This window comes from Erigeron canadensis, chromosome 1 (assembly GCF_010389155.1).
Source record: "Erigeron canadensis isolate Cc75 chromosome 1, C_canadensis_v1, whole genome shotgun sequence".
Taxonomy (NCBI): Eukaryota; Viridiplantae; Streptophyta; class Magnoliopsida; order Asterales; family Asteraceae; genus Erigeron; species Erigeron canadensis.
The window spans coordinates 18,703,564-18,728,603 of record NC_057761.1 but is presented as its reverse complement, the minus strand read 5'-3'; the positions used below and the strand labels follow the sequence as shown (position 1 = coordinate 18,728,603).

Genomic DNA, 25,040 nt, shown 5'->3' with positions numbered 1-25,040 from the left:
ATGGCGTCAACTGCTGCTATTCCGATGATCGACGAGTTCGACGTAAGCCACTCTCTCTCACACACACACACAAAACCCCATTTTATTTCAATCAACAATTCTTGATTTTTATTTACATTTTTTGATTTTAATTTATTAAATTTAGGATTTTGATTGGGAAGCAGCCGTTAAAGAAATCGATGAAGCTTGTAATAAAGCCACTGCTTCTAATATTACTAGTGCTAGTAGTAATCATAGTGTAGCAGTCCCTTTACATAATTCCAATTCAAATGTGTTTGGTTCTTACCCTAACAGTAAAATTACCAACAAACCCTTTTCGTCTTCTCGTCAATCGACACTCGATAGATTCATTGGATCGAAACCCGTCAATCAGAATCCAAGAAATGATGCCCGAGATGCTGTTTTGTGCGAGGATAATGACTTTAATGATGATGATGCTGATAGAGTTAAGATTAACCCCGAGACTGCGAAAACCTGGTTATATCCAGGTACTTCTATATCTCTGTTATAACATTATTATATCTATATGCCGATTGGAGATTATGGTGTGTTTTTTTTTGTTTTTGTTTTTTTATCTTTCTGCAAAGTGTTTACCGGCAAAGATGATGTTGGAGATTTGATAATCCACAACAAAATTTTGACTTTTTATAGCTGTTCTTGTTTGACTTGGTACTCCTAAGTATTTCTCACTGTTTTGCAAGAATAAAGGTTAACCCTTTTGACCCAGAAACGAACATGCATTGTTGTAACAAACTCTGAAGACAACCGTTATGTTGCCGTTAATAGTTAGTAAACAAAAGAAAAGGAGTTTCCTTACATTCCAGTCTTACAGTATTCTTTAGGTTTTATGGCAGAGTTAGTAGAGGAAAGAAAAGGATGGGAACGGAGTTTACACTTCCTAATCATTCTAAAGGTGGGAAGTGTATTAAAAAGTTGTGATTTAAATACCTCAAATCTCCCCACAAATCTTTTTTAAGACTTCGCTCTCCCTCTTTTAAGCTCTTTTTAAACTCAACTTGAGACACAATGTTAATATGATTGATCAGAGAGACCGAGACTCTTCAATGGTCCCCCTCAATCAATTGCTCCTTTTAAGTATGAAATTGGTTCAGTGGCAATAGTTTTGGCATTATTTTAAGCCACTCTATGATCATCAAAGGTATTAGCTTTACCTTAAATGTGTATCATTTGCCTAAATAACAGTCATCACTGTGCTGAAAATTGCCTCAACAGTAGTTTTATATGTTTTCAAATGAAGGCAAATATGTCCATGTGATACTCATAGACAACCAGTTTTCATACGCATCAGTTCCTTAAATAATTAGAGTGGCACTGACAATGGTGGTGAAAGTGAGGTACCGCTTCAGCATGCTGCCAATGTATGACATAGGTGCTCATTGAAAACTAAAATATGTAACCGAAGCTGCAAGATAGTATTTTTTTGGTTAACGTTGGTACACCCGCTTTGCGAGCTGACTAATACCAGGGCGACCACCTTCATTGCGGGGTAGCCCAGGGTCTCAGGGTCATTGCAGGCTTACTTTCGTGGCCACGAGGGGGTATAGTTTTTTTTGTTGCTAGGATTTGAACAGGAGACCTCTAGGTATTTTCACCTTTAGAAACCAAACTTTCACCACTTGGCCAACACCTGTGGTTAAGACATGTAGTTTTATTTTTTCACATTCATTATGTTGAAGTTTCTAACATCGACTCGAGCCAAGAATGAGAAGTTGCACCATATCTATGTCTTGAGTATGTTGTAGTAGATTCTGTTCATTGAAGTCTATTACATGTTTTCGATTAGACTTTTATTTTTATCATAATTTTTACAAAACAAATTGTATTCCCATGCTTATTATCTTGATTTCCCTTGGCAGAAAATGTCCCAGTTCGTGATTATCAATTATCTATTACGCAAACAGCTCTATTTTCAAATACATTGGTGTCACTACCTACTGGACTTGGAAAAACTCTTATTGCCGCTGTTGTGATGTATAATTACTATAATTGGTTTCCTGAAGGTGATTCGTTTGCTTAGTAATTCTATCTTTAGTATTAATTATTACTGAGATTTTTCTATATATTAAGCTCTCTTCCAATATGTTATACGCATTTCTATTATTTGTAACTATAAAATTGTCTAAGCAAGGCCTGGATGTAGTTGAAAAGCTCTTGCCTCTGAAGGCAGAGGTCAACGGTTCAATCCTTACTCCTTGCAGGTCGGGGGTCCTTTTCTGGAAGCAGCCTCTCTACCTTAGGTAGGGGTAAGACTGTCTACATCTCACCTCCCCGAGTTCCCGGTACACAGTTGAAGACGATATTGGCTCCCATAACCCGTGGAAGACGGCATTGGGTGTTTCTTGTGTAACTATTAGATTGACTGTAATTTTTTGCAAATCCATTTCTTGTGAAGCTTTTAGCAAGTTGTTGGCCAACTAATTAATACTTAAATAATTCGAAGTAGTTTTTTTAAGCCTCATTAAAATCTTGTATGCTAATACTTTTGTAAAACAGTACATGAAAATAGCATTCTGGTACACAATCCTATAGTTATAGTTAATAATCACTCAAGTGCTCATCTGAATTTCAAACTTTTGCAAGTTGACTTTCTACAGTCAAACATGTTTGATCAGATTAGAAATCTAGTCCTAATGTAATGTTTTGATTGCAGGTAAGATTGTGTTTGCTGCTCCTTCTCGTCCTCTTGTAATGCAACAAATAGAAGCATGCCACAAAATTGTGGGAATTCCACAAGTGAGCTCTCATCTGTACTTCTTTTATCTTTCTCAGTATTTGTGTAGTATAGTTTGTGACATACATGCTACTCTGTTTTCAATATATTAGTAGTTTGTATAAAATCGATTGCAGGATGACACAACTGATATGACCGGTCAAATAAGTCCCTCAAATAGAGTATCCCTTTGGCAAACGAAACGAGTTTTCTTTGTTACCCCACAAGTTCTTGAAAAGGATATACAATCTGGTAAGTCTTCAAAATCTCATTTATTTAGTTTGATATTTTCAAATAGGGTAGATAGCATATATTATCATTTATTTCATTAAAAGTAATTTGTTTGTATTAGAACATACATACATGTTTTTCATGTTTTAAACTTGCTTTGGATATCGTTAATAAAAGAATTGGAATTTAAACTTATAAAAAACCTTTTATTGTCAGAGATGTATAATCTTGGATCTTAAAGTGAGAAAATCAAGTCGAGTACCTCAATTGGGAAAGTGGTATAAGTTTGATACTTTTTTATGCCATTTTTCCTAACAAGTATGTTGGATGCATATAGCATTACTATTACTTCCCCTAAGCAGAAGTATCCAAGAAGAAAGTATTGCCCATATAAGTTACCAATCGCTATAGTCAGGCATCAGTTCTTGTTTATCTAATAAGTTAAGGCGCACTGCTTTTATTACCTGGAAATGGATTGAGTTGGGTTAATTTTGTATGTTTGACTTGAATTTGGTGTTAGTTTCTGGTATCATGGTGATGTTCTCAAAATGGTGAAAATTAGTTATATGTTCTTACGTGGAGACATTTATAAGCATAGCTATTAAAAGGTGGCAAATTTGACTCATTTATTTTGAATGGTTTAATTCAAACGTTTCAAACGTTCCTAAAAGGTTCAGCAAAAACTTAAGCTTAAATGGAACACACCAAATCACGTGAAAGTTGTGCAGAGTTTATTTTGATGCGTATATCTTTATGTTACCCAACCCATCTAATGCAGGTTCATGTGTGGGGAAACAACTAGTGTGTTTAGTGATCGATGAGGCTCACCGTGCTTCTGGCAATTATTCCTACTGTGTGGCTGTTCGCGAGGTAATTTTAAGTGTCATTTAGTTCAAGTGTGGACAAAATATATAAACTTATAACTTTGATACCAATGCATTAACCAACTACACAAGGGAAAACTTTTTGTACTGTTGTCAGATGTCTAGTCCTGCAGCCACAGTCTATATGTGGTGAAAACATTATAAATGATTGTTTGATACTTCTATAATAAGTCAAAATCTGAAAATGCCCTAGCAGATGCTCTATTTGAAACAATGTGCTCCAAAATCTTTTTCATCTTTGAGATGTGGTACACTGGCAAAGTTGGAGAGCCTTTGGAAGCTAGAAAGTCTTTATGTACGTGTCTACCCTATGGTATTGTCTAGCAGTTGTGATTAGTCCACAAATTGTATTGTGTAGCATATCGAGTAGGAAAGAGTTTTTTGGTTTAGTTGGGACGGTAGAATCATTGATCGTAAAAAGCATATGCTGGCCCGTCTTGACCCCTTGAGGCCTGTCTTGTGGTTATAGTTTCTTGGTTGCGTATGGAGTCCTGCACGCAGTCTGTACAGATGTCCTTGATATTTTTACAATTTTACTTCCCTATTATTTAGGTCTACCTGAGTACCACCCTCTTTTATCCAAAAAGCATTTAATTGTAATTTGTAAACAGGGGTATATTTGCTATTTGACCAATGTGGACGATACTGATTGAAATGTTATGATTTGATGTACATCATTTATATATCACTGACTTTATGATTTAATTATTTGAATATAAGCATAGCTAATGGCTGCTTCAGTACAATTCAGAATATTAGCTCTAACTGCAACACCGGGATGTAAGTCATCTATTAATCAATATAGTCTTCACAATGATTTTTTTTTGCTTTTTATATTTTTGTTCATGATGTCATGTGTGATTTTTATCAGCTAATCATCAGACCATTCAGCAAGTTATTGACAACTTGCAAATATCTTGTCTTGAGCATCGAAGCGAGAGTGACCCTGACGTGACTCCATATGTACATGATAGGAAGATTGAACTAATAAAGGTATATGCGGACCTCTCAAACCCTTAAGTACTTTATACGGAAATTTCAACATGGCTACACTTTTATGTATAAACGAGTCAATTACATCATGCTCTATCTATAACAGGTTAAATGAGTTGATTACATTATGTTTTTATCTCTGAAATATCAAATAAGTCTTACAAGAATTACATAAAATGAGTCAAATAGGTGCCGAGCAAGTCAAATAGAGGCTGAACAGGTCTAACTTGTCCGATGTCAGCCAAAGTGTATTCTTAATGCATATAATTTTCCAAAAGGCTTTATGGAAAAAGTTACAATTTTATTGTAGAAAACATGGTTTCTTGTATTAATATTGTGCATGATATTATCTATGTTGTTAATACTCAAATATCGGTTATGACCGTCGATGACTGATACTTGAGATATCGGCCATACCAGTGGTATAACGATGATTATAGAAATAACAAATTTTGTAAGTTTTTATAATTATTTAAAAGAATGTTCCAAGTTAAATAAATATAATTGCCAAAATAAACAAAATCAAGATTTTGGAAAGATGGAAGACAGCTGATATATTGGTAAAATATCAGTAAAATACCGGTAAATATCGCCGATATTATCAGAACCGATATTTTGATTGGCATTTTAAGGAGGGACCGGTAACCATTATACCACTGATATACCGTTATTAACAAGATAGGATATTATTTATGTAAGTTTGGACACTGTTTGAGCCTAGCTTAACCTGACACATTTTTTCTTGTACAAATAATTATCTGGGTTGACCTGATCATGGTCTAATCTGTAACCATTCTGTCTATATTGTAACTTCTACCTATTTGAGGAATTCCCCTAATGCATCTAGATTGTTGCTACGATGCTGGTAGGTTGAGATGGGGAAAGATGCCATTGAAGTAAACAGTTTGCTACTCCGTGTAATGCGTCCATATGTTGACAAGCTTAAATCTTATAGAGTATTCCCAAACAGAGACTATCAAACAGTAAGGTTCTATTCACTTATTTAGTAATATTCTAAGTTCTTGTTGGGAAGAGAATGTTTTGTGTTTCCCTTCTTTCTTTCCTTATGTTTTTTTACTGAGCTTTTTCGTGTGTTCTTGTATGTTTTATGTATCTCATTTTTATGCTGTTCTTTTATAGCAAGGTCATGATTGGACATGTTAACAAGTGGTTTTCTAAGTATCAAATAATTGAGTGTCTGACAAATATGATCGTGGACTTTCGAGAATTTTTATAACCTCAAGGGTTTAGTAAGTGTAGCTGTATTTTAGTATTTATTAGTTGGTGTTACTACTAGTCGACTGTCTTTTTTATTTATCCTGCTATTTTGTATCTTTAGATACCCTATGTTACTGGTTTTGCACGTATACTTGGTAATTAAGTTATACAATTATGGTTAGACTGGGACTGGGTAACTACTATTATACGTAGGTCATTGGAATATAGGGAAGATTATACACAGTTTTAAGTAGCAAGACATTGGGAGAATGCATTCTTATTTTAGGCACTTTTTTGTGTATTGCGCTTCATATATTTGGCATATTAATTATCTTGAGCCCCGGCTCTTATCAATTGGTATCATTACTTTGCGCCTAAATACACACCAAGTTCTCAAGAGACCACCATCTTCTATAGTTCCCTGGCAACTAATAAGTGGCTGTTCAGGAGTGTTTATTTTTGCTTCCTCATCACAGGTCTCATCTTCAATATTCTTTTCTGCCACCGTTGGTGATGCGGGTGCATCAAGGCTCACTAACCCAGTCAATCTGATTTGCCCTAAACAAACCCTTTTTGTGTATAATTCTCCCCTCAGGCCAGATAATGGAATACCAGATTTCTTAGGGTTCAAAACTCTTAGGGGAATGAACACATGGCAGCCCACTAGTCCCAGCCCTGAGTTAAGCCCGTGAGCCCATAAAGAACACATCAGTCATTCAGCATTTTCAACATGGAGAGCTGTTTTTTTTATTTATTAGTCACCTAGTTTACTGTAGCTTTTAATGCTTCAATTACTAATCTGTTTTTCAAAAGTTTATTGTCTTTTCCAAAGCAAGAATTAAATGTTTGCTTTGGTTAGTTATTCCACCCTATAAATAGGCTCCTAAGTTGTATTAGAAGATCATCTTCAGTTTTGAAATAAACATCAGCTTTTGTGGCTATTCTAGAGTATTCATACTCAATAAAGGAGTCGATAGTTGACTGTTTTTAGTGTGGTGCTGCTGCTTTATCACTATTAACACCTTTCGCCAATCTAATTAATCTTGGTGGTGTTTAAGTACTTTATCCTTATTGTTAGGCTTGGTGGTGGCAACTTTATCCAAGTCATAGCCACTGTTCTCTGTTCTAAAGTCCTTTTATCTTTTCAACCTATTCCCCACGTATCAGTTGGTCTTACAATAAACTTACTTTCTTTCCTCGGTTCCTTGCTGATTTCTAGTTTTGCATCATCAGAGTCTTTCTTTGTCTTTTCTCCAATAATCAGATTTGTTATCTTCTATGGTACCAGTATGTTGGTATTTAGCAGACTCTGCTGCTTTCAGTCCTGTCCTCATTACTGCTAGACCAGAATTACACCTGTCTTCCAATTCTTAAAACCAAGCATCCACGTCAACTTTTAATTGGTCATGATCAGCCTCAAGATCTGCAATTTTCCTGTGTGTCATCTTCCCAAAAAAGTAAGCTTTTTTTTAAGGAACAGTAACTCGATGAAGAGCAGTGCATGTGGAAAATATTATGTTTTAATCTCAGAGTCGAACCGCCCTGATACCAACTGATATGAACCAGACCGTACGATAAAGTTAATGAAATAAACTAGATAAATGGTTTATATAAATGAGATAAATCCAAATGATAATACTTAATATTCTTAGTCATAGTAAAATTATGACCTTTTATATAAGTACTAATCATATAGTTTGATTAACAAGCTAACTAGCTAAATACCCGGCCATAATAAATGGAGAGTATATTAATATACACTGACCCTCAAATAAGAAGGTAATCAGAAGCATCATCTGCCTGTCCAAATATTAAAAACTGTTGCTTGCAATTTCAAGTTACCTGTTTCAAAATACCGATACAAACACTAACACAACCCCCCCCCCCCCCCCCCCCCCCCCTCTACTTGAAATTGTCTGCCATGAACTTTAAATAGACGTATCCAAACATATTTAGGTCCTCCTTTTTGAGTTTTAGTTGTCCGATGTGCTTGCGAAGATAACTTTTCCTAGGCATTTAACCTTAAAGTTTGAATGTTTACTGAACATTATTAAACTAAATATTACCATTGAGCAAAGCAAGTGAATTTATAGAAAAAGGAAACTATTCAGACAGTTGCTATGAAATTTATAAACTATCCAATTCATAGTTGATTTTAAACTGACAATCTGATCATACTTGGAAGATAAGATAGTTACTAGACTTTGATGTATGGAAACTGAACCCCATTATATAATCAACATCAGGTTATACTTTATTTTGATTTAAATACGCTCACAAAGTTTTTCCCATAGTTGTGCAAATGACTGCTAGTTCTTTTGAAACCTATTCATATTTTGGTCAAACAAATTATAGGATCATTGTTAACATACATATTAATTTGGCAGATTAGCCCAATTGATTATATTAACGCAAGGGATGAATTCCGCAAAGCACCACCAAAAGACCTTCCCCAACACAGGTGTAGGGAAGTCGAAGGGTTTTATAGTACCCTGATCACCCTATCTCATATAAGGAAGTTGCTTTCAGCTCATGGTATACATCCGACCTTTGTGATGCTTGAAAAACAATTGGAGCAAGGGTAAATCTTATTTCTTGAATTTATTTTTACCAATCTCTTGATTATTAGAGCATGCAACTATGCAATTATGTGTTATCTCATGTATTATTGTCTGTTAGTGCATATGTATTTACTATAAGTAGTGGTAAGATGTATGTAACACTGCTTTTTTTTCTTTGGTTTTTTGATACATTCTAGTAAAAATAATTATTTCAGATGATGTGATGGTCACTTTTTTCTTTATTGATTGCCGTTCAATGTTTGTGGTTGGTTAATGTTGATAGTTATACCTTACGTTTATTAAGTCACTCTTCTGTGGCGTTTGGTTGAAATTTAGTCGCTAAAGAGTTAATGATTTTGTCATGTCATCTTAAGGAAGGTATTAGCATGAATTGCATGACATAGGCTCAAATTTTATTTGGTTCTATGCTTCAATGTTATTATACTATTAAACTTGAATTTGATATGCTACAGTCCATTTGATTTGGATTAGTCCTTTAGTTTTAAACCTTCTTCACGTGTGGTAACATTATATTATGACTTAGTCCTAGCTAATACTAATATTGTGTATTGTGTAATCTAAAATGCTATTACATTACATGAATCTTTATAAATTCCTGTCATGTGGCCAAAATTCATTAAACCTTCAATCTTAAAGGCTTAAACTATAACAAATATTTTCAGAACACATGTGTGTTTGTATGATAATTTAGCTATCGTTTTTAAGTTATTGTTTTGGTAAGATTAGAGAACTTGGCATGGTTTAAGTATCTAACACTGATATCATTGATCAGGTCTTTTGCTCACTTTATGAGTAGAAATGAAGATTTTCATAAAGCCAAGGTTGTGATGCAACAATATCTCTCTCATGGTGCTCATAGTCCAAAGTTCTCAAAGATGTTAGAAGTACTAGTTGAGCACTTCAGTATGTGATGCAGACTTTATCTTCTCTTTGAGTTTTTGTGACACTTAAAACTCAGAGCATAGCGTTATTTACTATTGCTTGTCTGGTGATAGATTCTGAGTTTATAATGAAAATCGTTGACATAGAAAGGATGGATGTCAAGGAAATCACTTAAAATGATTGGCTTAATTTCTTGTTTGCAGATTCTAATATCTGTCATACATATGCAGGAAACAATGATCCCCAGAAGTCGAGAGTTATTATTTTCACACACTATAGAGAGAGTGTAAGGTTGAGATATGCCTATATACATTTACATGTTTATTTTAATGTGAGCAATGAACATCCTTATTAGCATGACAATAATACCAGCATTCTATTTTACTTTTCAGGGACATAATGTCATCATTAGCCACCATTGGGGAATATGCTAAAGCTGCGGAGTTTGTTGGTCAAACCTCAGGTTAGGGGTATTTACAATTTAGTCTTTTCTACATTACATGGTACTTAAAACCCAGTGTCATCTCTTTATTGACCATTTAGAGATAAAAGGCTTTAGCAGTATGTTTCTGCTTGTTGCATTATCGTAGCCGAGCCAATGGCTTATCTCTAATCTAGTGATTAGAGCTCGAGTCTGACGCGTGTCTCTCGAGTTTAACTCCTTTATTGCATAATTATTTTTTTTTTTTATAAATATATTGTTTGGTCAAATGATTTCAGTTAATGTTCAACTTTTTAAACTAAATTTTATAAATGAGGGAACCTATGTAGACTTTGTTTATTTTAAGGATTTTACATAATCAAAAATCAATCATAAAATGTAATATCCTTGGTTTTATCCGTTAGTCATTTGTTAAATGTCGTTGAATTCAAATGTGGTTTGACACTATTAAAAATTTCATGTGGACTCTTGAGTTGGATCCAAAAACCCATTGACGACGCGGAACTCTCTTGTGTCCCCCTGGACATTCGGCATGATCCAAAGAAAAAAAATGTTATTGTGTTTGGACGAACAGTTATGACATACAGATGGGTTTTTGGAGCGAACTCAGCTGTCCACTTGAAATATTAAAGGATGTGTCAAGCCATGCTGACATCTAGCAAAAGATTATCGGATGAAATTAACGATATTTCTTTTTTTAATTGATTTTTGATACTGTACTTTTTAAATAACAGATGTCTAATTAAGTTACTTGACCAATTTAGGTAAAAAAGGTTATGTTTTTATGGAATTTTCCCTGGATAAAGATACCAATTTTTTTAGTTATAAAGTTATGTAATAATATCTAGTAGTAACTATATATTATGCCCATATATATGTACATATATAATAAGTGGCTAGTTTAAGTTCATTTAGGCTAACTAGCTTAATCGAGTTTAGTGTCTGAAGTTTGGCTCTAGCTTGTTTATACAACGAGCTCCAATTTTGGCTTGAATGCCTTCAGGTTTGTTTCAAATCGAGCTTCTAACGAGTTGAGTAGCCTGTAGCCCATGAGTTGCTTGGTTCATTTATATTATTAATATTGAAGGTCTAATCACCTTTCAATGAAGGTCAAAATTTAAATGCCTTTTTTTTTTCTTCCCTTCAGTCATAGTTAAGGCATTTTGTGATTGTATGACTATGTTGTAGGGCTGTTTATCGGGTTTCTACTGGAACGGACAGAATTTGAACGAAAATAAGTAACAAATAATGAAACTGAAAAGTGGATTGATCTGAGGGGGTGCCTGGTTGGGGGTAAGGAATGGCAAAAGGAATGAATACTAGTGCTTGGTAGGGGTAAGCAAAGGTAATCAATACTTAGGAGTGGGTAATGGAGCATTACCCAATAAATTGAGGGGTAAGGTAATGACTACTCACAAATTTCTTCTTCACCTTTTCTTTCTTCTTTTTCTGCCGGACTTGCTGGAATCCACCATTGGCCACAACCACCCGACATCACCTCCGGCAGCCACCGTCATCCGACATCACTCCGGCAGCCACCCATCCGACAACCTCCATCACCTCCAACAACCTCCACCACTCAAAAATGTATGTATATATGTGTGTGTGTATGGTGGCCGGAGACATCACCATCGGACTTCACCTCCACCAACCGCCATCCGGTGGGTGGTGGACTGGTGGTGGTTATTAAAGATATGTATTATTAGAGAAGAAGAGGGAGATGAGATATGGTGATGGTGGTCGGAGACAACTTTGGTGGGTGGTGGTGGTGGTTGAAAATATGTATATTATTAGAGAGAGAGAGAGAGAGAGAGGAAGGAGATGATCTGCAATAAAGTTAAAGATGGGTGCTTTATGTTTTTATTTTTTTTATATATTATTATAATACTCCACTCTATAATGATAGTATTCCCTTTCTCTTTCCCTTACCCTTTCCCCCTTGTGAACCAAGCACCCCCTGAATTGAAAGTGGTTCACTCATTTGTTAATATTATAGTGCTCCCTTTCCCTTACTCCACTCTATAATGATAATATTATAGTGCTCCTCATTTGTCTGAATGTGGTTCACTTAGGCCTTGATAACCATTACTAGTGAAGCCACTGGTCTTGGCGACACCGCAGTTCCGGCTTCTACTCGACCCAACCCCAACTACACAACTTGGATCGCCAATGATGCTCACATTCGTATGCTTCTTATCTCAACAGTTTCTGAAGAGTCCTTCTATCATGTTAAAGGAGATACGTCCAGAGATCTTTGGAACAATCTAGAACGAACACATACACCCCAAACTCAGTCCCGTGAATACACTCTGAAAACAAAATTACTCAAGCTAAAGATGAAAGGTGATGAAACACCCACAGAGTATCTTGCCCGTGCCGAAGAATATGCTACAGATCTTTTGAATATTGGTAAACCGCTTTCTGATGAAGATCTTGTCATGCTTGTCATCTCTGGTCTTCGGGAGGAATACAACGGATTTAAGTCCAATGTTATTGGGCGCCAAACACCAGTCTCATTTTATGAACTAGAAGGTCTTCTTTCTGATCATGATTACATGATCCACAAAGAACAGGCTCCTGTCTCCGGTCCCTCTCAAGCATTCACTGCCACCACCGATAGCACTCTCCACAATACGGCTACTCAATCCGCCTCCAATACCACAGCCCCTCCATCGCAGCTCCTTGCGATTTAACAATTGGCATCTCAGTTTGGGTACAGTCTCACTCCATCATCACCTTCACAAGCTTTCTACAGTTACCGCAACAACCGTGGTCGGGGCACAACTCAGAACCGTGGTCGTGGCCGCCAAAACAACAATTATAGTTTCAATTCCCGTGCTCGTGGTCAGTTTAATTGGGCCTCTAACACCAACACAATCTATGGCACTTGCAATAGATGTGGGATTGGCCACATCCCATCTGATTGCCCTTATCGAGAACCTTTCACTAGTCGTTCTCGGCCCTCTGCTAATTATGTTGATCGTCGCTATGCTGATCATCACTCCAGTCCACCCACAACCTGGCTTCCAGACTCAGGTGCCAATCACCATGTTACACCAGATGTGGCAAGCTTAGGTATTTCAGAGGCATATCATGGTGACGACGCTCTTCATGTTGGCAATGGTACAGGTTTACCCATCCTTCACATTGGTTCTAGACATATTTACTTACCTCACAAAAAATTAATTCTATCTCAAATTCTTCATGTTCCAAAAATAAAACACAATCTATCGTCAGTTCAAAAATTCTGCCTTGATAATTATGTTTTCTTTGAGTTTCACCCGTATTTCTTTTGTGTGAAGGACATATATACACGCACTACCCTCCTAACGGGTCCACGTAAAGATGGGCTCTACTCTCTTGTTCTTCCGCAACGTCAGTCCATTCCCAAGTCTGCTTTTCAGCCACTCGTGCTTCCGCAACCGTATGGCACCAGCGTTTAGGGCATCCTCATAATCGCGTTTTGAAGTCTATGTTATCCAAATATTCACTTTCTGTTTCTGATAAACAATTTAGTTCAGTTTGTGCTTTTTGTCAAATGGGAAAATCATCTAAACTTTCCTTGAACCATGGTTTATTTTGTAGCAATAATATTTTGGATTTAATATTTTGTGATGTTTGGGGTCCGGCACCCACTTTATCTTTTGATGGACACCGTTATTTTATGCTTTGTGTTGATCACTTTTCTAAGTACATGTGGATTTTTCATCTAAAGCAAAAATTAGATGTTTGTTCAATTTTCAAACAATTCGTTACAATGGTTGAACGTCAATTCAATACCAAATTAAAAAGGTGTTCAAACCGATTGGGGCGGTGAATTCCACAATCTCTCTTCTTTCTTTGCCTCTCTTGGTATTATTCATCGACGTTCGTGTCCTCACACTAGCGAACAAAACGGTACCGTCGAAAGACGTCATCATCATGTCGTTGAAACGGGTCTCTCCCTTCTTGCTCAATCCTCTGTTCCACAACGGTTTTGGCACTTTGCCTTTGACACTACCGTATACTTGATTAACCGGATGCCTTCTCGTTCCAATAGTAATTATTCTCCATTTGAACTCGTTCACAAAAGACCTCCTTTGGTTGTCAATGTTTTCCCTACCTTCGTCCGTACACTCCACACAAAATGGATTTCCGATCCACGCCATGTATCTTTCTCGGGTACAGTCCCGTTGAGCATGGTTATTGTTGTCTAGATCGTGCCACCGACTGTACATATGTTGCTCGTCATGTACGGTTCAGTGAAACGCTTTTTCCTTTCCAAACACAGATCCCGAAAATTAATAATCCAACCACACCAGAACCATATACTTCTTTTATTCCATCCCCTCCTCATTTTACACAATTCGAAGAGCCCTCTCCCACTTCTGCTTCTTTTATTCCAGCTGCCACAACTGCACCCATCCAACCACCCAATCCTTCTCTTCCTACTGCTACAACAACTCCTATACCAAACCCTCCTCTAATTTCTTCTGCACCTCGTCCTCGTCCTTCCAATCTTCGACCTAATCCTAAACAAGTCACTCGTTTTGATCCTTCCGCCTTTAACACCACCATATCTTCTACTTTAACAACTCATAATATTACACCTCCAGCTCCACTAACCACCAAACCTGCCACTTTCACTGTTGCTAACAAACACCCGGAATGGCGTTGTGCTATGGCTGACGAGTATTCTGCGCTAATCAAAAACGGGACATGGTCTCTTGTTCCACCCGATCTGGTACTAATGTTGTGGATTGTAAGTGGGTTTATAGGATAAAACGGGACAAAACAGGTGCTCCTTCACGCTACAAAGCACGTCTTGTAGCCAAAGGTTATACTCAAGAATACGGCATTGATTATCATGAGACATTTAGTCCCGTGGTTAAAGCCACCGCCATTCGGGTTGTGCTTTCTCTTGGAGTTACACACAAATGGCCACTTCGCCAACTGGACGTTCAAAATGCATTCCTTCATGGAGATCTTTAGGAAACTATCTATCTCCGACAACCACAAGGTTTTATTGACACTACAAAACCTGGTTATGTGTGTAAACTTCACAAGTCTCTTTATGGCCTCAAGCAAGCCCCTCGGGCCTGGTTTGCTCGTTTGTCAACCATCTTATAGCAATTGGGGTTTTCAGGTTCAAAAACTGACCCGTCTCTTTTTATATACAAAGCTGGTAGTACTTTGATTTATTTTTTAGTATACGTGGATGACATTATAGTTGCAGGAAACAATGAGGCAGCCATTGACACCGTTGTTACCAACCTAATCCGTGAACTAGCTCTCAAAGATCTTGGTGATCTCGATTATTTTTTGGGATTGGAAGTGGTTAGATTAGGTGATGACATTGTCTTATCACAGAAAAAATACATACTTGAGCTCCTACAACGAGCCGGCCTCTCTAATGCCAAACCAGTTCCCACCCCTATGAGTACTTCGACGGTGTTATCCCTCCAAGACAGCCCGATATTCTCTAATCCAGTGAAATATAGACAGATTGTCGGGGCCTTACAATATGTCACATTATCTCGTCCCGATATCAGTTTCGCTGTGAACCGGGTTTGCCGGTTCATGCATTCTCCAACTGATCAACATTGGGCTGCAGTCAAACGGATTCTGCGGTATCTTCTTGGAACTTCAAATTATGGTTTATGTATGAAGCATACTTCTGGTTCTACTTTGCATGCGTTTACTGACACTTGCTGGAAAGAACTTACGGCCTTTTCTGATGCCGATTGGGCTGGCTGTCCCATTGACCGTCGCTCTACAGGTGGTTTTGCTATTTATCGTGGGTCCAATCTAATCTCTTGGACAGCTCGCAAACAACGCACTGTCTCCCGCTCCTCTACAGAATCAGAATACAAAGCCTTTGCTGACACAGTCACTGAACTCACATGGGTTGAATCTCTTTTGCATGAGCTTGGTATGGTGTCGCGATCTGTCCCTATTCTATGGTGTGATAATTTAGGAGCAACCTATCTCTTTGCCAATCCAGTGTTCCATGCTCGTACAAAGCATGTAGAGGTTGATTTCCATGTTGTTCGTGAGAAGGTTGCCCAGGGGAGAATACGAGTCCAATTCATTTCCACACATGATCAGATCGCAGATGTCTTCACCAAACCCTTATCTACAGATCGGTTCCTGTTCTTATGGAACAAGCTGCAGGTCGCTTCCCGGCCTCAGCTTGCGGGGGAATATTAGAACATTAGGTTTAATATTATATTAGTCTATATTAGAGGGATCTTAATGTAAATTAGTCTATTATATATACCTTCCTTGTATCCCTAATTTATTCAGACAAATTCAATACAACAATACAATTTACGTGATTTAATATTGATAAAGCAGTTGTGGTTTGCAGAAATAATTCTATATTGTAGATGGTGTATACTCTGATTTATTAATTTTGTTTGTATTCCTGCATCAGGTAAAACATTAAAGGGTCAGTCACAAAAAGTTCAACAGGCTGTCTTAGAGGTAATGATTTATTGATTTCCATAAAAAATGGCAGTTGGTTAAAATGTATCAAAAATACTTAAGGTGGAAATGTGTTCAGTTTGGCAGACCCCAGACACTTTTTTATCCTGATTTTTTAAAATAATCATTTATATTGTGTCACATACAAATACAATTACAAAAAGTATAAGAAAATAAGAGACTTAGATTTCATGAATAAAATGATATGAGAGGTGTTTATGCATTAAAGTTATATAATTATGATTACTTTCTACTAGTTTAGCTGTTCCCTTTATAAGTTAATATTACTATTTTTATCAGTTTTACCCTTTAGAGCTAGAACAGAACCCGGATGACCCATCCAAAAGTATATGAGTCAAAATTGTACCTCTTATCATCTATAAAGTATAAGTATCTTCTTGTTCTTTTGACAATGTTGCTTAATTAGAAATTCCGGGCTGGATTATTCAATATTATTGTTGCAACATCAATTGGAGAAGAAGGCCTAGATATCATGGAAGTTGATCTCGTGATAAGTTTTGATGCTAATATTTCACCTTTGCGAATGATTCAACGCATGGGGAGAACCGGTAGGAAGAGCAAAGGGCGAGTTGATATCCTTAGTATTGTCTACATGCTTCATTACCATGATATATATGATCTTCGATCAACTTTTTCTCCAACATAAGTGTACGTTGTTTGTGGTTATTAACCATTACTATATGCTGCAGATTTCACCGGTTGACCAAAATGGCTCCATTTGTGCCATATCTTTAATGCAAGCAATAGCATAAAATGATACAGGTCAATTGTTTAACAGTTCTTTCAAGTTTTAACTGCAGCTCAAATACTGTACTATAAAACAAGACAGAAGTTTTGTTGGGTCTGGCCTGTACTAAATACATAATTGTTCTCAAGTGAACCCAGCTTTACTTGTTATCTAGTCCGCCTGCATGACCTATTTAGCTCAAATAAATTAGAGTTTTCTTAACAAGCATACTGGTCTTAGCTTGTGAAGGCTCAGAGCTTAAGGGTTATATTAGAAAGCAAGCGATCAGCAAGAAACTGAGAAAGTTTATGCTAAATGGAGGAATGAATAGCTTTCAGTTTCACTCTAGTCCAAGGATGGTAGGATCTACCTTTTTTTACGAATTATTGCTCAAACAAGAATGGTATTCATATCTTCTATCTGTGGCTTAATTCACAGGTTCCACATGTTTTTAAACCTGAAAAAGTTCTTCATAAATTCTTCATTGAAGAATATGTTCCTCGTGGAAAGAAAGCAAAAGATGACGACGCAATTCAAACTCCCAAGTACAAACTTAAACTTACAGCTTTGGAGACGGATCTGCTTGCAAAATACTTCGACCCGTCCTCAGAAAATTGTTGGAGACCCTCTCTTATCGCTTTCCCTCACTTCCAGGAATTTCCATCAAAAGTGCATGAAGTTTCACATTCCATGAGAACCACCATGCTAATCGATACAATGCAATATTTGCATGGATTATCGTTTTCTAGAACGTTTGGTGCCCAGGTTTCTACTCCATTCAAAGTCAGATTGTTTTTATTTAGTTGTCGTTTTTCAGAACCCCCAGGATGCTGTTTTCGATTATCATGAGCTAATAGAGGTGGCAATCTCATTAGATTATCGACAATTTGGCTATATTTTATCTCCAACGAGTCAAAAGCGTATAACTTTAAAATCTTAAATAACAATAAAATTGATTGAAAGTCATCAAAGTGTGTTAAGTATCTTACAACCCCTTAAATCACTTTGGTATGAAAACATCACTTTATTACAAAATTCATAGGAATTGACAAGAAAATAATGGGAAGCTGAGATACTATCTGGGCCCCACTCTAGCTATAGCAAAGCCAAACCTACGAAATATGAGTAGCAGTACATGCCCCTATGTCTTGAGTCACGGAGAACTTGCGGATCCTAGTACTACCATTCTTGTTATTAATATTTTCGTTTTATAATCATTGCACATTAATTACCTCTGGAAAAACTCAAAAGTGAGGTCTCAACTCGGCTAGACCTATTTGGACCTGCTACTTGGAGTCTTGGACCCACCCATTTTCTTATCATTACTTGTCTCCCTCTCTCTTTTGCTTCAGGATGAAAAGACCTTGGAAGAACACTGCAGAGTTGAAACTGTTGAGTATCATACTAGCCCTACAAGAGGTAATTGACATGTATAATTTATTAATTTTTCAATAAAAAGTGTTTGGGTCAACCTAGTTCAGTTGGTATAATTTTCATAGTCATATTTGATACACTAGCTGAGTATTACTCCGAGTAATGACTATAGTCTTTGAATAAAAAGTGTTTGGGTCAAACCTAACCAAACATGCACTTTGACCCCTTAACAAACATGCTTATTTTGCCACCTCTTGCTTTATGAATTATGATATTGTATTGCTGTTTTTCCTTGAAATACATTCTGTGTAAATAGTGCTTACTTATCGGATTTACAATATTGCAGAAGGGGTTCGAACACAAAAAGGACCTGAAACCGATATATATTCTCTTATAGACACCTCCAAAACCGAGGAGACACACAATAAGTCTGTTGGTGGATCCCAAAAGCCTTCCATTCATACCTACCTATTTTGTTCTGACTTTACCTCTGTTGATTCACTTGGAAGGGTTGTGATTTTGTCTGTACCTTCTTTTCCTCTAAATCAAGTTTCTTCGACTAACAGTTCAAGTCCACGGAACACCTTGCTTGTCAACTCTTTAAAGTCCAATTCTGATCATTTAAATGCTTCAAATGGAGAGTATCCAAACAAAACACTAGATGATGATTTTGAGACATCTTGTTTACGGGTATCCATTGACTTGCCAGAGGACAAAATAGGTGGAGATGATAGTGTTTTTCAGACAGAGATCTTTAATTTAGAGGCATTAAATACAGAACTTAACATCCATGGGTCTCCTAGTGTAGAGGTAGAAAACACTCATTCGGGTAATGACTTGAGCACTGATGCTATAGCAGGTGACCTTAGTCCTCGACTAACTAATCTTTTGATGAGTGGTGTTGTTCCAGAGTCCCCGATAGACAACGGTGAGTGTTTCTCTCCACATTTTCACTGTAAATATTACTTTTACTGTATTGTAAGTCGTAAATTTATAAAATGGTCAAAGCGAGGTGGGCCATTCGGCACATCAATGCTACATTTGTATACAAAAATTAGCTTGTTTTAGTTTTACACTTGGGCCTAAAAAATATAATCCAGATTTGACCTATATTGTCACAAATGCTTTCTAACCGTTAATAACAGGTTGACACAAATTGTATTATGCAGCTGACATTTGTATCTATAATTATATGTTTTGATTATATAAAATTAATTCTGAAAATGGCTGAAAAGTATTGATGAATATCTTCATAATGGTTATTGTAACTGATTAAAATTTAACCGTTTAACATGACACCCAACATTCCGCCCGACTATATATAACCTTAATCAGAATCAGTCGAATGTTTATTTTTGAGGATTATACACCAATTTAACATATTTAAGGCTTTGCAGGCACATTAATGGAAGTGAAAGGTTGTTTATGTCCAGATGTTGATATGATCCCGAATTCCTCCATATCTTTGGTTCCAACTAAGAGTGATGCAGGAGTTAAGGAGAGTACTCCAGATAGAGTGAATGTCGCAACATCGTGTAAGCAGGCAGAAATACGAACTCCACGAATTGATTTGCCAAATGGTTCTTCTGCAAAGTGCGTTTTAGCTTCTAATGTTCCGGGTGAATTCCAGGCTCCTCTGACAAAGTTGTCTAATGGTAGTTGTAGTCAAGACTGGCTTTTAAGTTCTGGAGAAAAATCATTTAGTCAACCTAAGCCCAGGCTTAAAAGGTTACGGAAGTATGGTGATATCAAAAGTGATAATTTTTTAGATAAGAAAAAAACTGCAGACATTTCATCATCTTCTGGTGCATCATGTGCTAAATTGGATCATCCTTACAACATGTTTGGTAGAGGTAAGACAATCTGTGGTTTCTAAGCTCTTATTTATGCTTCCTTTGTAGGGTCATGGGGTATCATATTGTGCTTCTAAAGACTGTGCCTAGAAGTCATAATAATCTGTTTTGTCAGAATGGTAGGTGAAACTAGACGCCGAAAATCGGTGGGTTGGGGAGCTGGAAAAAATGAGAAAGAATTGTCCGAAAGTTTCTGTTCTATTTTATTTTTTTGAATTTAATTATAAATACCTGCCATGGCGGCTATGATTACAAAACCTATGATTTGAATAAGATCTGATAGAGGTTTTGTGCGTTAAAAACACACTTTATGCCGGCTTTCACTCCATTTCTATCTGAGTTATTTTTTTATTTTTATGTTTCTAGGTTAATCCATTAGAGGGAAAACATAACCCAAATCTACATACATCGTACATTGTATATATTTATAAAAGTGGATTGATAGTGACACTGTTCATAAGGGAATCTGTTTCTAGCTCTACAGTGCACCGTATTATTGTACATGTTTTTTATCTAAAGATTTTGTTTCCTCCCTAGAGCTTTAAATGATTCATTTTGGTTCCTCGGTTTAACTAATATCTTTTCCTGTCATGTTTTTATCTATATGTGGGTGGATGCACCTTATTATGATTAATCTGTTTAGTTCTTCTTTTTTTTCGGCCTCTTAAACTTTAAATGGTTTCTATTTTTGGTTCATTAGGGGTCATCTCCTTCCTTGTTTATTTATTATTATTTTTTTATCTCTTCATGTTTTTATCTATATTATATACGATGCCTTAATAGGGTACTTCACACAATTAATAATTCAAATTTTGTTTCATTTACTCTAACCTCAAATGGTTTTTACTTTTTGCTTAATTTTGATTAGATATATTTTTAGACATTCTCTTTTCTTTTTAACGGTGTTAAATACGATGTTTTGCTTCTGTCGTTAAGTGCGGGGAAAACCTACCTTGTTAATGGGTCAAATTTCACCTCCAGGTAAATGTGTTTAAAGTTGTCATGGTAGAAATGGGTGAGAAGTTTCTTTTAAATAGTGATTAATAAATAATGTAGAATTGGTATTCCCTTATCACTATATCTTGTCAACCGATTTACCAAGTCCAATTCTTTTAAATGTGATTACCAAGACTATTTCTTTGTCCAGGTGATCCAAAGCTGTCAAAGACTGCCAGAGTTTTTATCGATGATGAAGCTGAGTAAGTCCATGTTTAAGTTTTTGCATCACTTTGGTACTAGAGGGGCCCTTTGTTTATATATTAATGGATCTGTTTTGGTGGGTTTTTTTTTCTTTTCTCAAAGGGGTGGAATCAAGCAAGCTTATTATTTGATAACTGCATTGAAGTTCCTAAGTTACTATGTAATAAATACCTCATTAGTTAATTTTGTTAAGCTTTAAAAAGTAGACAAATGTGTTTGCAGATCAACCCAAGTTGACCTGGCTAGTATTGACCTGTTATTTAGGCAACGTGACCCATCCATCTTGCCACGTCTATCTCTATGTGTCTGTGGATCATCCATGCTATGGACAAGGATTTGTGCTTACATAATATTTGTTCTGTGGGACTGTCTAAATATATGATTGAAGTTTAATCTTATTTTTGATAAATTTGTAGAGTGTCTTCTGATGCATCTGGTGATGAGGAAGCTGACGAGAATGAAAATTCGTATGGTGGTAGCTTTATAGATGACAGGATAAATCTTACAGTGAGAAGCACCCAAGGAGAAGCTTCTCCATGTGATCCGATGGCCTTTTATAGGTCTGTTCCCTCGAATTTAATTTTTCTTTTTCGACGTGATATCGTCTCATTTCATTTGATCACTTATTTGGCCCCAGAGTTCTTTATGGTTTAACTTGTCATGTGTATCTTTCATGATATAACTTGTCATATTATTTTATAAAAAAGTTTTTTATTGTAGCAAATATTTTGAAATGATTCAACAGTGTCCCAACCAGTACTAAGGTAGCGTTTAAATATAGAGCTTTTCACCGGAACTAAAAGCTTAAAGCTCTTTCAAATCATACGAAACTTTTAATTAGGTACAAGCTTTTTCTCAAAAGCTTGAAGCTCATAAAAGCTTGCTGCCAAACATACCCTAAATCTTTTTCCTAATAGTTTCCATTTACAATTTTTGAAAACCATTGACCAAGTAATAATATTGGGGTTTGGACGAATGGACGTTTTTGCATTTGATTTCATCAAAAAAGTTCCTTGGGCAAGAAAATTTTTAGAACCAGTTTATCCGGAATTGCCCGTTCCGGATTATGCCATTTCACCTAAATCCCGAAGTGACAATTTCGGCTTAAGCATATGTGGCCACTAGCAAATGACAGTGAAAAAGGGTAAATGGGGAGAACCTTAGCCCTGGTACCACAATTAGATACCCATCGACCCACCTTTGTGTACGCCAAGTGTAAATCTGGAACTCCCACTTCCGGTTTTGACCATTTCTTCACTTAATCCGGCATTTACAGTTCCGGGTTTGAATTTTTATCATTCATCGATTTTGAGTTTAGGAATTACATGGGTTTGGGTCAATGTTAGGGTTTAGGGTGTTTATATTAGTGTTTAGGGTTTTTATTGTAGTGTTTAGGGTTTGTTTTTGCAGTTTTTGGTTTTTACAATGTTGTATTTTTAAATCATAAACTCATTGTGTTTTTATCTTAAATCTTCATATAATTTTGTAGATCCTAAACTTTAACTATTTTATTATTGTGTTTTTTTTTTTTTTCAAATGTATTAAAATTAACTTGTTTTTTCCTTCAATAGCATGGATTATTATCATTATCATTACTTAACTTTTAGATTTTATATGATTGAACACTTGAATAGATCCTGCAATGAGACCAGGCTTGCACGTCTCATTTCTTTTAAGCACCGAAATGAGTCTTTCGTTTTTATTATTAGTAAGCTCGAGCATACATGCGAGTTGTAAAGGGACATACCTAGATGAGTCATTCGCCTGTTAGTATCAGTGTTTAGTTTATGGATTTTAGTGTTTAAGGTTTTGTGTATATATATATATATATATACTTAAAAATATAAAAGCACATTAATAAAGAAATATTACACTCAAAATATAAAAACACATTAAAAGACAACAGATTATTAAAAAAAAAGAAATAAAGATTCAAAGATTGTAATATGGTAAGGTAATGGTAAGTGAGTGAATTCGGAGCATGGTAAGCCTCCTGAAGCCGAAAGTGTTAGTTCAGATTTAACACTTGGCAAGCCTGCATGCTTACACGAAATGGTGTGTGTGAGGTCGTATTAATGAAAGCTTAAACCAAAATTCTCATTTGCAGATTATGGAAAAGTTATTAAAACAGGGATTCTCACTCCCGGGTTCACACGTCTTACACACACATGCTAGCAGCAATGAAACCAGACACGTAGGATAAAACCGGAATTTTCATTTTCGGTTGTAGGTGAAATGGCATAATCTGGAAATGGAAATTCTGGATATACTGGTTCTACAAATTTCCCATCCCAGAAAACTTATCTGAGGAAATCGAATGCAAAAAGAACATTTGTCCAAAAAGTATAGAAGGAAAATACGTGGATGGCTATTGCAAATTGAATGTACTGCTAATATTCCATGTCCCATGGATTGTTATTTTTAGTTGGCATTAAAGTTTTATGCTTTTCATTACTGGCTGCTCGTAATGTGTTCCTGGCATATCTTTTTTTGTTGCAGACGGTCTTTACTCACTCAATCACCAATCGTAGATTATAGTTCTGGCAACAGCATTTCTATAGACCGAAAGCATGATGATGAAAGTGCAGCAGCAACAACAAATCCATATCTTCATACTAATGGAGAGTCATCATCCATAAATTTGAATGCCAAACGGTTGTCTTCAGATAGTGTAATTCCTGGCAGCACCAATGAAGTTAAGAAAAGAAAGTTGAGTTTTTCTGACGGTGAGTCACTTCCTATCCGTAACTTAGAAAAGGAAATATGTTTAGACCCTGAAGCACTTGGTAATATAGCATCATCAGAAGTCGATGAATTTGATAATGATGACTTCTATCAAGGGATTGATCTTGATGCATTAGAAGAACAAGCTATCAAACAACTAAGATTAAAGTCGGAGCTGTCGAATAAAAAATCAAATAACCACAATTTGGAGTTCTTCGACGCTCCTTCTTTTGACTTGGGAATTGAATAGTATGTTAACACGTTTGATATAGATTTTCAGTTAGTGTTGTAAATATTTTTTGAATCAAAGGGATGGGGAATGTGTGTAATTATCATAGAGGGACAGCATTTGTAGTGGTGATACATAATATAAGATTTGTATAAGAATGTTTTGAAGAGGAATTAAATTGAGATAGTTTTCAAGTTATTTTAACAAAATAAACCTTATTCTTTCTAGTTTACTACAAATGAAGATATAAAGAGAAAGAAAACTTTTCAAACATCATATAGATAAAATTGTTATGTTATATATTTTTGGAAAATCCAGTTTATGATTATATTCTTAAAAAGATTCATATCGCTATCTTTTTCATGTTCATAAGTTGGAATATAAAAACATGATATTTTTATTTCTTCATGTTTTTCGATGCATCTTTGGAGGATATTAATGAACAAAACAAAAGTAGTTTTATGTGAATATGGATGTCGAGTGA

At 36.1% G+C, this 25,040-nt stretch overlaps 1 protein-coding gene across 1 annotated transcript; it reads left to right on the top strand.

Moving 5' to 3' along the window:
* LOC122585871 (DEAD-box ATP-dependent RNA helicase FANCM) lies at positions 1-24,742 on the top strand. Its single transcript, XM_043757987.1, has 23 exons — positions 1-42; positions 146-488; positions 1,878-2,021; positions 2,672-2,754; positions 2,869-2,983; positions 3,741-3,832; positions 4,572-4,626; positions 4,718-4,839; positions 5,709-5,822; positions 8,445-8,638; positions 9,412-9,542; positions 9,752-9,812; positions 9,914-9,984; positions 16,379-16,428; positions 16,856-17,021; positions 17,408-17,535; positions 17,615-17,941; positions 18,529-18,595; positions 18,897-19,478; positions 19,948-20,403; positions 21,551-21,602; positions 22,020-22,163; positions 24,103-24,742. The coding sequence occupies exons 1-23, from the start codon at positions 1-3 to the stop codon at positions 24,575-24,577; spliced, it is 4,014 nt and encodes a 1,337-aa protein (XP_043613922.1). The 3' UTR covers positions 24,578-24,742.
* Positions 24,743-25,040: the final 298 nt, after the last annotated feature.

Coding starts and splice junctions, on each gene's coding strand:
- LOC122585871 (XM_043757987.1), top strand. CDS start 1: ATGGCGTCAACTGCTGCTATTCCGATGATCGACGAGTTCGAC. Junction 8,639..9,411: donor GAAAAACAATTGGAGCAAGG/GTAAATCTTATT, acceptor ATCATTGATCAG/GTCTTTTGCTCACTTTATGA. Junction 22,164..24,102: donor GATCCGATGGCCTTTTATAG/GTCTGTTCCCTC, acceptor TTTTTGTTGCAG/ACGGTCTTTACTCACTCAAT.